Below are 13,870 nucleotides of genomic sequence, written 5' to 3' on the forward strand. Positions count from 1 at the left end.
GAGGAGGGGCTAAACAGCTCTGACAAGCACCCTTGAGAAGGGTAAACAGCTCATGGACGCAGATCCAGCGCGAAAAGAGCAGTGGACAGTGAACAGCCTCATATTGGCCAATTCTGGGGGTAAGTACCAATAAAGCTTATTTCTTATATTATTGCATTTAAGTAATTGATTGATAATCTGGAATGAAAAGAGCGCGGATTGTTTTTAAGTAGCGTGTACTTTAGATCGCAGGCTAACAGACGTGTAAAAAAAACACGTGTCGTCTGTTGTATGTTTTGATCTGGATGCGAATAGTATTGTATACGTCTATAATAATTCTGTGCATAGATTGGTGCATTGTGCATGTGTTTTGATTCTGTCCACGTGTTCATTATGTAGTACCATTTAAATATTCCTTTAATCAAACACCTCTGCATACAGTAATATTGTATAATATATTCATTACGCAGTTTATTAGTATGCATAACTCTGTCAAAGCACAAGGCCTGTTTACACTACATATTTTCCCTTCCTCTTTAATGCTTTAGGATTACAGGTGATATTTTGTGCCAGAAATCTTGCAAAACAGTAAGCTTTGGCACAAACAAGTTGTGATATGGCATGCATGATTTTTTTTGCATTTTTTTTGTCTTGTTTTCCAGGAAAGATATCTAAATTTTTATTGAGAAGCAAGATAATGTATCTTGAATTAAGTTTATTTTTCTTACCCTATTTGCAAACTAGTTGAAGAATAAGCAGACTTCTAAAAAGACAAAGCTTCAAACTACAAAAACAAACCAAAAAAGTATTTGTCAATGAAAAAATGTCATTCACAAGTATACCTCTCAAGTCTAATTTTAAGAATGTTTAGATCATTTTAAAGGAAAACAAAACTACATTACTAAGTAAAATAAATGATTTTTTGCAGACCATTCTGTGCAATTAAACGAAGCAAGCTCAGAGATGTGTTAATGTGTTAACTAAATGAAATAAAAGGCAGCTGTTGTGGAGATCACCTCTTTGCAAAACCCTAAGCGTTAAGCCAAATCTTTGTTTATAATCTTTTTTTTTGCAGAGCTGCTTGGATACTAAACGTCAGCACCGGCCCAGACTTTAACTTAAATGGCCCGACTGAAGGGCACAATTAATGTAGCTTGTTTTGATTTTGCATTAGCCTATTGCTTCACTGTAAATGCAACTAATGCTTGAAGCAGATGACAATTAAATCATAAAAGGAATTGCTTATTTGAATAAATTGTTTATGTAAATAAGGGCCTTGTGTTTATTTACTTTAAAATGTAATTAAAACCTATATGAATGCAGATTTATAATTTAATTAGTGGATTTTATCTTATGTTCATGTATTATTATATTTGATTTTGTTTATAGATATGATGAATTCACACATTAAGGTATGATTATCAGTCATGATTGTGTCAGCATTCCTGTTAGCATATTATTAACTAGGAACCATGTGCCACGGTGTTTTGTTCAGTTACTCACAACCTGACCACAACCATACAAACAGAATGAAACTGGGTGTTTCCCCTAACTAACTGTGATTGTCTGTGATTTGCATGTATTGTTTAGGTTCACTTATACTGGCATGGTGATTTCTTCTGCCACAAGGCCTGCATCTCAACGCATATTTCAACCTGTTATCACTCATATTCCACTTCTACACTGTAAAAAACTAAAATTTAAGGCAACCAGCCTTTGAGTTCTCTCAACTTATTTTTGTAGGAGATTGTCAACTTTTTGTTGTATAAACTTAAAACAACAAGTTGAGAAAACCCAAAAATCTGCTGAAGCTGGTTGCCTTAAAATTTTAAGTTTGCTCAACTTTTTTTTTTTTTTTTACAGTGTATATGACATAACAGCTGCGATCGCCTTGCAATAGAAGAGGCAGTCCAAAAATTGACATTTGTTGCTTGTTTCATGGTTATCTGTCTGACACCTCAGTGTGTGGTGTATTAAGAGGCCTGTCCTGTTTTGGGGAGGAGCAGCCATTGTATTGGAGGAAACGAGAGGGTGTTGACAGTTGAAAGATATGAGATGGATTAAGATTGTGACACTTTTGTTGTAGAACTTTGTGTAGTCTTTAATATCATACACAGCCATTTCACTGATTTGAGGCATCATGGGCGTTATAAATTCTTTGCAATGTGTGCTTTGTTTTAAATGAAACACATACAGTATGCGTTGATTGTTTTGGAAACCAGTGGTTATAGAAGTCAAGTTGTTTAGTCATATTTTGCATATTGCAACATTGGACTGTGATTTGGATATGTCCAAATCATGCCTTTAAAGTGTTATGATTCTGGAATATTCCTACATCTCACTGACCCCCCCCATAGTGTTCCTGAAAATACACACATAGAGCTCTGGCGAATTGACCTCTGTGAGCCTTTCCAGTGAGTTAAAAGGCTGAAACTTGAGTATGTTCATTCTAGAGTCCTCTGATGCTTTATAAAATTCATTAGGCTATGCTAAAAATAATTTACTGAATGTGAAGAGCATAAATAAAAACAAAAATCAACTGTTGCATTTCTGCGGCATCATTAAATCAAGATTTACAGGTTATATAAGACACACAAGTTACACACAGTATTTATGTAAATATATACTTATAGAAACTTGTTCAAAAGTTGTGAGTCGGTATGATTTTTTGATACTTTTATTCAGCAAGGCTTCATGAAATTGATAAAAAGTGACAGTAAATGTATTGATAATGTTACTATAATGAAATGATTGATAATGAAACTTTGCCATCACAGGTAGAAATTATATTATATTATATAGACATTCATATTTTAAAATATAAAATGTATTTAAATATTATTTATTTAAATGAAAAATGTAAGCAATTTAAATGCTTATTTAAAATTATAATATTTTACAATGCTACTGTTTTTTCTGTATTTTTACTCTACTTTCAGCATAACACACTACTTTCAAAAATAACCTTTTTTTAATGGTATTGTAGTTTGACCCATATTGAATGTAAGTCTGTATGTTTAATTGCCTTAAATGTGTTGCAATTGTGCCACAGTGTGCCACACTGAAACTTTGGCAACGTGTTCCTTTGTTAACCAACAGAACATTTAGTGTTTGCAATAAGCATTGTCAGTTTGACCTGCTAAATCTCTCGGATACAAATATGTAGATATGTCCAGGCATGTGCGGCCTCTCTGAGGTGTTACAGTACTGAATGTTGGTGTATTGCCAAACCACACCTAGTTTAGTAGATTAGGGTGCAAAACATGAGCTTTCACATATTTGAACATTGAAAGTGTGTTAACAAGCGTTTATTTACACCCAAGCCCAACATCAGTGAACATGACAGTGACCAAATGAAAATGTTGTTCACTTGGAACGCATTGTTTGTCATGAATTTCATTGTACGTTGCTAATGCTAATCCTCATAAACGCTGGAGAAAGACTAAAGCGAACATCTGGTTAGTCCGAAATTCATTTTTTTCATATTCGTCATCCTTTCCTATCAAAATGTTTGCTACGGATGTGAAATCGCAGAAAATCGAACCTGATCTGAATTTTTTTTCATGTAAACGTGATTGGCACAATGTGAGGTCGTATTTTATTTTTTAAAGTGTGAACATTTTGGATGAGAAGTTCGGTGCAAAGATCTTTAGTGTGGTGCTTCGAGAGCCATCTCTTTATTGAGTTTATCCACATGCTTGTAGTGTTAAGAACTTGTGGATATGAATACTTCCTTGTTTTCTAATGTTATATCTTCCTTTGTCTATTGAGGGATGATCACATTTCAGAATTAGGTATTTGACTACAATGTTACGGAACGTTGAATTTTGACCTGTTTTCACACATGAGGTGTGTTTATATCCTGCCAAGTTGCTCAAGGTCTTTTTGAGAGCTTTTTCCTTGTAGACAAACCTTTACCTCTGGAAAGAGGCCAAGTTTAAAGCACTTTATTTACAGGAGAGTCAAGCTCTCATCCAGCTCCTCCCCTCGGTTAAGCTTATTTGTGTCTGTGCTCAGAAGCCTCAGAGTTTACTGATACAAAACCTAAAATATTTAAAAAAGTAAAGAGCGTTTTATAGTGGGGAGCTGATAGAATACAAAATAACCCATTCATCATGAAGTTTTACAAGGGCGCTCAGATTGAATCGCAAGTTCATAGCTCTTCGTATGCTTCTTGTGATTGACTCGGTGTCTGCAGCCGCTTTGTAAGACAGTTAGTCATTGGCTAAAGGCTTTGACACTTGTCTCATCGTGAAAACGTTTAACCTTTGATAGAGCTGCCAAGAACTGTGATAACAGCTGTGTTGTTGATGGCTGATGACACTCTGGTGTTGATTTTAAAGAGACTACATGAGTCATTATTAAATATAGAACCATGTACAATGCATTATTATACATGTTTTATACATGCTTTTGCTTGCTGCTTACACTCCACACTGCTTTGGTGGCTCTGCACTAACAAAAAAATATACATTTGTGCTGCTTAATATTTTTTACTAAATACACAAAGTTCAAAAGAAGACATAAATGTCTTTGCTGTCATTTAAAAAACAAATAATAATAATACTTTTTCCTGGAAACGCACTGTTTTGTTTTATGCCAGCACCATGTAGATGACTATATAAACATGACTATAACATATTAATGTTGAAACTCTTGAAACATATTAATACATGTACTATAGTAGTACCATAATATTCTTTGAAATGCCTCAGAGTACCATGTAAATATCATGGTACTGTATGCCATTATGGTAATCATTTAGTACAATGGTACAATATGTACAATGGTATTACCAACTGATTGTACCTCAGTAACAAATGTTATATGTGAGTTTATTTGTTATTCTTTTTTTCCATTTTGGAAAACTCCATAAAATTAGTGACTGTTTTCTTCCATCCTTGTCAGCTTAAAAACGGTTGAGGCTGTTGAATCACTTACTTTTTTCCTGTATAGTAGGTGTAAAGAAGAACCAACATGGCAGGTGACATGTTGTTGCTGATGAGAGGCATAGCCAAGCTCAGCCAGGCCGTGATCGAGACTCAGGCCAGCTCTCTGCGCAGTAGTGGCTTCCAAGCAGTGAGCCAGAGCATGCAAATGACGGCTGAACAGGGCATGAGCGTGGCCATGCAGAAGGTCCAGGTGGGTACCTCTAGAAATGGTATTAGTTTCCATTATAAAATGGATACTTCTGGCTATAAATTTAAATTGAATGAGAAATGTTTCATGCTGTTGTGAAATAGTCCGTGTACCTGTGACAATGCATCAGTTAAATTATGTAGTAATGAGACAGGTTGCTACAGAGTATTGCTGTAAACAGTCCACAAATTGTTTTGAATAATTATAGCAATATAAATTAGATTTATTGAATGTATTATTTAGCAAGAATGCATTATGTTATGACAATGTTACTAAAAATAAATAAAATGCCCTTCTTTTGAACTTTATTCATTAAAGAAGCTTTAAAAAAGACATGTATCACAGTTTTCCCCAAAATATTAAACGGCACAACTGTTTTCAACATGATAACAAGAAATGTTTCTTGAGCATTCATTTGGCATATTAGAATGATTTCTGAAGGATCATGTGACTCATACGCCTGGAATAATAGCTGCTGAAAATTCACAGGAATAAATAATTTTAAAATATATTAAAATAGCTATTTCAAATTGTTGTAACATTTCACAGTATTAAAGTTTTTACTTTATTTTTGATCAAATAAATACAGCCTTGCTGAACATAGCAGACTGTATTTCGTTTTTACCAAGGCCTTTTGTGACTCACTGCTTTGGTGTATTATGGTTACATGCATCTATTATTCCCCAATTAATCACCAGTATAATTTCGTCTAATTCAGCGTGCATAATAATGGTGTTGGGTTACGCCTCTGTTGTTTTTCTCCACAACACATCTAAGGTATAATAACTCCCAACAATGCGATTATGCAAATGAAATTTAGGCCTACCTGGAGATTGGATTACTGCCGTCAGAGCATAGACGGTGTGTGCTGCCAAGCTATTTGTGCTATCAAAGCCTCTGGAGCTGATTGTGCATTTTAAAGTGTTTTGAAATTTCCTTATCAGATGTCAGAAATGCATACCTCATCGCTAACAGCGGCCTTTAGCCATGCCTATATTTACAATATAGCATTAAATATAGCATAGATGTGAAAGCTTATGAAATAACTAAAAGATGTTCTTTTTTTTTTTAGGAGTTCACAGGCGGTCAGCAGAGTGTTTCTGATTTCAACGCAGACATGGACTCCAATTATGACTTCACAGCTTCAGAGGAGAACTTTGAGACCACTGCACAGGGAGGTTTGGACAGTGATTCAGTTTTCAGGGACGCTAACACAGGTGCTGCGCACACATTCAGCCAGGCCTCAGGAAAATCAAAGCTGTTTGACGGTTACAAGGACCCTACAAGCCAGTTTACTGGACAAACACGGTCCTATCACCAGGACCACTCTTCTGTGGGCGGTATCACCGCTGAAGACATAGAAAAGGCCAGGGAGGCGAAGCGAAACGGCTCCAAACCACATAAACAAATGGTACAGGCGACCTTTTCCAATCCTTCATCACCCATGAGTAACTAGACATTTGTTCCACCTATATATGTCATGCATTACAGAGGATAATAATAGTGGCAATGCAACTTGCTTCTTACTGCTAAAGTTAGTAGTTGATTGATATAAGAGCACCCTAGTAAAAACAAATACTAACTTGTATTTGAAATACATTTATTTTGTGCTAAGTATACTATAAATACATATTAACACATTTATGTGCTTAATAAAAATACCCTGCACCTATACTTAAATTGAAAAAACTAATTTGCACTTTAATTGTGCAGAAGTAGTGTTGAAGTTGAGCTAAATATATACTTAAGTATATTTGACTGCGCTAAAGAGGGACTAATGCAAGTATACTTCAGGTACACTTTAAATAGCTTGCATTTATAGACTAATATTATACAAAATTCATATAATACTTATTAATAGTGATCTTAATAGAACACATTTTAGGCATAATATTGAGAAATGTGCATTGTGCAATACAGAAAAACTCCAAATAAAGTTTTTCATTTTATATTAGTAACTTTTAAGTGATATGTCAATAAATGTTAATGGATTTGAAGTATACTTAGTATGAAATAAATGTATTTTAAATAAATTATAGCATAGTTTTTTTTCCTTTACTAGAGCAGTTAAGAAAATAGTACTTTTAAAAAAGGATACTTTGTAATTGAAAGCACATAACACATTGAAGCACTGTTAATGCGTCTGGTTCTCCACAACTGTCTACAGTATGTCTCTTCTTTCTGTAGCTTAGTGAAAGAGCAAGAGAGCGAAAGGTACCAGTCACACGGCTTGGGAGACTAGCGAATTTTGGAGGTAAGGTTACTGAAATTATTATATATCTATGTACTGTATATGTATGTACAGTAGTACTGTTGAAACACTTGGGGCTGGTAAGGTTATTTTAAAATGTTTTTCAAAGAAGTTACCTATGATCACCAAGGCTGCATTATTTGATCAAAAATACAGTAAAACAGTAATAATGTGAAAATATTATTACAGTTTAAGATGATTTTCTATTTAAATATATTTTAAGTGTAAATTATTCCTGTGATGGCAAAGCTGAATTTTCAGCTGCCTTACTCCAGTTTTCAGTGTCACATGATCATTCAGAAATCATTCTGATATGCTGATTTGGTGCTCATTAACATTTCTTGTTATTATCAATTTTGAAAACAATTATGCTGCATAATATTTTTGTGGAAGCTGTTATAATTTTTTCTGTTTTTTTTTTTTTTATGAATAGAAAGTTCAAAAGAACATTTTAACATAATAGATGTATTAACTGTTGGTCAATGTAATGAATCCTTGCTGAATGAAAATATTAAAGGAATAGTTTGACCCAAAAATGAAAATTCTGTCATCATTTACTCACCCTCAAGTTGCTTCAAAGCTGAATGAATTTCTTTCAACTGTTGAACACAAAATATATTTTAAATGTTTGGTTACAATCTTCTGTGTTCAGCAGAAGAAAGAAACTCAAACAGTTTTGGATTGAGTGGAGGGTGAGTAAATGATGACCATTTTCATCTTGGGGTGAACTATCCTCTAAATTTTAAATCATAAAAATTTTACTGACCATTATGTGAGCAGAGATATTAAGATCATATGGCTAGCTGAATATTATACACTTTCTAAATCTTTTGTTACTGGGCTCTTTCATTGGAGGAATAAATTAAGTGAAAGTGAAAAGTGAAGTGACATACGGCCAAGTATGGTGTCGGAATTTGTGCTCTGCATTTAACCCATCCAACGTGCACACACACAGCAGTGAACACACACACACCATGAACACACCCGGAGCAGTTGGGGGTTCGGTGCCTTGCTCAAGGGCACCTCAGTCGTGGTATTGAGGGTGGAGAGAGCGCTGTACATTCACTCCCCCCACCTACAATCCCTGGTGGCCCGAGACTCGAACCCGCAAACTTCGGATTACGAGTCCGACTCTCTAACCATTAGGCCACGACTTCCCCAGCATTCATTAAATTAAGCATGGATTACAGTAATTAGGGCATTTCTACCATACCATCGGTAACTGAAAACCTTTGCTTTTGCATGGTGCATTCAAACCAACAAGCGAAGGCCACAAGACAACAAGTCCACTTCAGATTTAGCACAGCCTGTGTTGCCATCAAATAGACTGTGTTTTGGAGCCATTTTTTTGGGATTGGTGTATTTGGATGTCCAGTTTGCTGTCCTTTCTGGTAATGTTGTTATTCATGCTCCAAACTAAGAGAGTTGCGTCTCTCTCCTCATGCAGCATGTCAGAGCCAGATTGAGGGCTCAAGGTTAATCTGCATTTTAACTAGTAATATCGTAGACTGTGGGTGCCGCTGCTTTGGATTATGGGACAGAGCTTAACCGGTCTGGGAATGTGCATCACCTGTTTCCCCTGAGATAGAGCGTCCCATTCTGGTGTGTAACTTTACCCGCTTTTGTTCTTCAAATGGCAGTCTATCAGTGATTTCTAAGAGGACTAGGGCTGAATACAGTTACAGGCGGCGAATGGATGGATATAGCCGAGGGTTTGAATGAAATGTGCTGTCACATGGGAAAATGAAACACTGGTGGTCACAGTAGCTCTCTGTCACAGGTTCGCTGCATGCTAGTTTTCCACTGACGAACACTAATTTAGATGTTAAACATATATCTTCTCTCATCTGCTGTTGGTGTGTGTGATTGCTGGGTGATTTGTTGAAGTGTTCGTTATCTCTTATCTGCCACCGTTACAAGAAAACATCTTTGGACACCTGTTTACTACAAGCCCATATGTGTATACTTGCAATGACCTGTAAATATGACAGGGTATTTGCATTCAGCATTCTCTAAACCTCTGAAGCATTATGGGATTGTGTGAATTTATAAGGGGAATGTGTTGACAAGTGTTTATGTCTTCTAGGGATCAAAGATATCGAGTCTATTCAAGATGACTTATGTGGCATCCAGTTTGCAAGAGTGTGTTAATATTATAGTGTCTAAGCAAATTCTGCAGGCATGAACATTATAATATTATTAAATAATTAAATATTAAACCAAATGTTTAATTATTAATTAACATTGCTCATTTAAAGGGATAGTTCACCCTACTATGGAAGTCAATGGTGCCCCAAAACAGCCTGGTTACAAACTTTCTTCAAAATATCTTCCTTTGTGTTCGGCAGAACAAAGAAATTGAACTTGAGGGTGAGTAAACGATGACAGAATTATCATTAGAATTATCATATCAGAATTAATATTAATAGCAGCAGAAATTATAATAAATTAGCAAAAATATCATATTACAATTTTCTTAAGAAATATCACGATTCACGATTTTATCACGATTCTTTATTTTGCAAGTTGTTTGAGAATTCCAGCCAAACTAATTTCCCTATTATAAAGACAGAGCCTTTCAACGTAACAAAATATTAAAAAGAATGGTGGATATTTAGGCCAAAGTGGGGGAAGATAAAAATCTTTGTCATTATTTTATCTGTTATTAAAAAATTAGAAGAAAGATACACATTTCAAATACACATAATATAAAAATAAAACAGTGTTTTATTTTCAGGTACAATTGGTGTATTTAGCAGGAGCATTCAAGAAATTGAATGAACAAATATATATAAAAAAATAAATAAATAAAATAGTAAAAAAATAGTTTTAAACCTGAATGAGTTTCTTTCTTCTGCTGAAAATAAATGCTATTTTGAAGAATGTGGAAGTTCACAGCGACTTCAATAGTATCAATTTATGTTTGAATATTGTGATTTGTATGTAGTTTTTGCATTTAAAATGGTTTAATGTGATGGGTGTATCTGACCTTTGTCCTGACCTTGACCTCACTATTGGACATGAGCTATCCAGTTCAACCGTTCTCTGGCTCTATTCCTCTAGCTCTCGTTGGGTGGTTAAATATAGTGATTAATTGCGTCCAAGAATAGTATACATCACTTTGTCAGGCTTTCATGTGGTTGCGTTCTTCGTCTCAATTTTAGTGACTGTAGATAGCCCTTAAATCAGTGCCGTAACAACTGTTTTTAAGCAGGTTGTTCATTTTGTTTATGTTGAGAAGCATACCTCTCTGTTTTTGTAACATGAGACTTGGGCCCGTAGTGTCCTTGGTCATGCTGTCAGGCAATCTGAAAGCCATCTTAGCCACTTTTTGTGCCAGTGTGCAAAAAAAGAGCCCTGCTATGACAATATGTGCACATATTACTCTATTTATGAATTTTAAATAAGTAGCTATAAATAGTATAGTACTAGTAGTTCAAATGTTTGGGGTTGGTAAGATTGGTTAATGCCTTATGCTCACCAAAGCTGTAATTATTTGATCACAAATAGACCATACTTTAAAAACAGTAATATTGTGCAATATTATAACAATTTAATTTAAAAAAAATTTTTTTTTTTCTTACTGGATTGGGTAAATGCATGGATTAGCCTGTCTGTGTGCAATGGAACACATATGTTTTGTATCTAAGGAAGAAATGCAATATAGTGCTTCAGATGTTGCAGTGTTGGAACAGTCCTTAAACTCCTGCAGGCATAAAGGGACATAAAAACAGGAACCTGTTTAATCATCAACCACAACTGACCTAGAACTTCCCCAGCAGTCATTAATGAAAAACTTTACCAGGACTTTTTCAGGATAAAACTGCACGTTTTTCTGTAAGGTGTGTTAAGACATGGAAAAAAACACCGGGGTGAAAACATGTCGGCCCCATTTCTTGTAGATTTACACTGAGGTTTAGTTTCACTGCTTCATTTACAACCAATTTCAAGCCCCTCCTAAATTTCTCAAGAGCGGGGTGCTGCGTAATCAGAAAATTACATAACTATTGAAGACTGCACCATAACTTGTTATTGGTTCTCAGCTCTGCCACAGCAAATGTGCTGACCACAGTGGTTTGGAAATGCTATTTCGGTGTTTCCTTTTGTCAGGTTGACATAATACAGCTCCAGTGTTGTTGTGGGTATTATTCACAAATCAGTCTAAGAGATACAGCTCTTTTTTTCTTTTTAAAGTTTTGTTTACATGGTGGAAGTGCTGATTTGAGGTGTGAGATAATGACTGTTTCAGTATTTACCTTCTGTTGAATTATGGACCATTTCCTTTTTGTATTTTAATCCCTTGCAGGTCTTGCTGTGGGTTTGGGTATTGGAGCTTTGGCAGAAGTGGCAAAGAAAAGCCTAAGATCAGAGGACAAGAATGGTAAGACAATTGTATTGTCTACTAGAACTGAACTTTACAGTTACAGTTTGGATCGGTACAATATATGGCTAATTACTCATTAGAACATTTTACTGATTATTGACATGCTATCAGGCATGGTATGATTACAAGTGATACATTGCATGTAATTAGACTTTAAACCTTTTCATTAACGGAGAGATAGTGAGTGAGGAGATGTGAAAGAATAGGAAGGAGATTGTGGGTATTTAAACTCAAGTCACCCACACATAAACACGTGTGCACTACTTACAAGAACCCACAACAACTCTGATCTTAACCAATGTGCATGATTTGTAGCAATGAAAACAGCTTTCCTTTTTTGTCCTCTCTTTCAGTACAAACAGTACTTGAAATCTAGTGCATATAGTATTATTTACTCTTAGACAGAGAGCACCATTGCTCTTTTGACTGTCTGTGTTTGCTTAAATTGGGCTTTATGTATAATATACACAGTAACATTTACACAGTTTCCTGATCTAAAGTGCACTTAAATTAGCCTGCTGTCAAGGCTGAGAGGCAGTTTTAATGTAGTGAAGAGTCGTTTTTGCAGCACAGATCATAAAATATTTATATGTATCTGTGTAATTGGTATGAAATATGCCAATATATTATTGAAATGTACTCTTCTTAAGTTTCTCTCATTCTTGAAATGTTTAACCTTGTTCACCGCTTGTGCATGTAAATATGTGCACCCCTCCCATCATCCAGGATCTCTCAGCTCAACTTCAAATCTTCTTATGCCACAAAGAGAGCTTTAGTCGGACATACACACTGCCACTGTTGTTTTGGTCTGTTTAAAGGCAACGTGATTTGTAGCATGGCATCATTATGAAAGTGTTAAGCATGCTGTCATTTTGAAGGTGATGAAAGTTATTACATATTAATTTAACATTATTAACACAAACATTTTATTTTACATTGCAGAGCTGAGTTCTTGCCCGTTAGGCATTAACCGCTCAAAGTCATCATTGAAAATTCTTGCTTGCAACTAAAGTCTCAAAGCTATGTTCACCGCATTAAGAGAATACTAGATTCCTGTTAAACTGCTTATTTGCAGATATTTCATGGTTAGCTGTCTACAGAGTTGCATTATGACAGTCTGACTGCATATGGGAACTGAGAGTGCAAATGTGTTCTGAGGATAGCGACCTATAACTAGATCTTATCTATGTAGACACCCGACATGCTGGATAATGATTACCTTTGACCTCATCACGTCCAGGAATAGCTCTAATGTCCTCACAGAGATAATGAAGACCCTGATTCAACCGTTTGTGGGGTTTTGTTTGGTTCTCTGCAGCACAGATTCTCTTTTTTGTTTTAAATGGCACATACAGTGGTTGTCTAAGATTTTTGGACCTCTGTAGAAAAAATATAGGTTCCATTTAGGTATTACTGTGCTGAAATTTCTTGTATTTTTAAAGGAATAATTTGCCAAAAATATACATTTGCTGAAATTTTGTTCACCCTTAGGCCATCCAAGATGTAGATGAGTTTGTTTCTTCATCTGAGCAGATTTTGAGAAATTTAGCATTACATCCCCTCTTCACCAATGGATCCTCTGGAGTGAATGGGTGCTGTTGAAACAGCTGATAAAAACACCACAATAATCCAAAAGTATTCTACATGAATCCAGTCCTGTGAGTTTGTAATAAACAAGTCCATCAAGACATTTTTAAATGCAAAACATTGCTTTGGGCTAAAAATATCCATAATATTGCTTTCTCCAATAAAAAAGTTGCACAGATCAAATATACCTTTTACAAGTTAAAACAGTCCAAATCAGTTCTAATCAAATATGTTGGAGGACAAAGTTAAAAAGCCTTAATGATAGATTTGTTTTGTACAAACCTATTTTTTTTTTTTTTTTTTTTGCTTTAAGGTGTTAATTGATGGACTAGAGTCGTGTGCATTATTGTGATGTTTTTATCAGCTGTTTGAACTTCAATTCTGACGGCACCCATTCACTGCAGAGGATCTATTGGTGAGCAAGTGATGTAATGCTAAATGACTCCAAACTCATCTACATTTTGGATGAACCCGAGGGTCAAAATTTGTTCATTTATAGGGTGAACTATTCCTTTAAGTTGTATTTTCAG

General features: G+C 35.2%; 1 protein-coding gene across 4 annotated transcripts in view; it reads left to right on the top strand.

Annotated features, from left to right (window-relative positions):
* The window catches only part of LOC306880433 (atypical kinase COQ8A, mitochondrial-like), a 26,040-nt gene continuing 12,170 nt past the window's right edge, over nt 1–13,870 (top strand). Inside the window, exons 1-7 of one of the 4 annotated variants that reach the window (XM_079433931.1) lie at nt 53–119; nt 528–567; nt 1,369–1,391; nt 4,936–5,121; nt 6,191–6,529; nt 7,306–7,372; nt 11,676–11,750. In XM_079433931.1, the coding sequence (XP_079290057.1) occupies nt 4,957–5,121; nt 6,191–6,529; nt 7,306–7,372; nt 11,676–11,750 (646 nt within the window). In that variant the 5' untranslated portion in view covers nt 53–119; nt 528–567; nt 1,369–1,391; nt 4,936–4,956. Of the gene's footprint in view, nt 120–527; nt 568–1,368; nt 1,392–4,935; nt 5,122–6,190; nt 6,530–7,305; nt 7,373–11,675; nt 11,751–13,870 lie in introns of all 4 variants that reach the window. The other 3 variants (XM_079433930.1, XM_079433929.1, XM_079433932.1) reach the window with 3 other exon arrangements.

Source organism: Barbus barbus (assembly GCF_936440315.1).
Source record: "Barbus barbus genome assembly, chromosome: 14".
NCBI classification, from domain to species: Eukaryota; Metazoa; Chordata; class Actinopteri; order Cypriniformes; family Cyprinidae; genus Barbus; species Barbus barbus.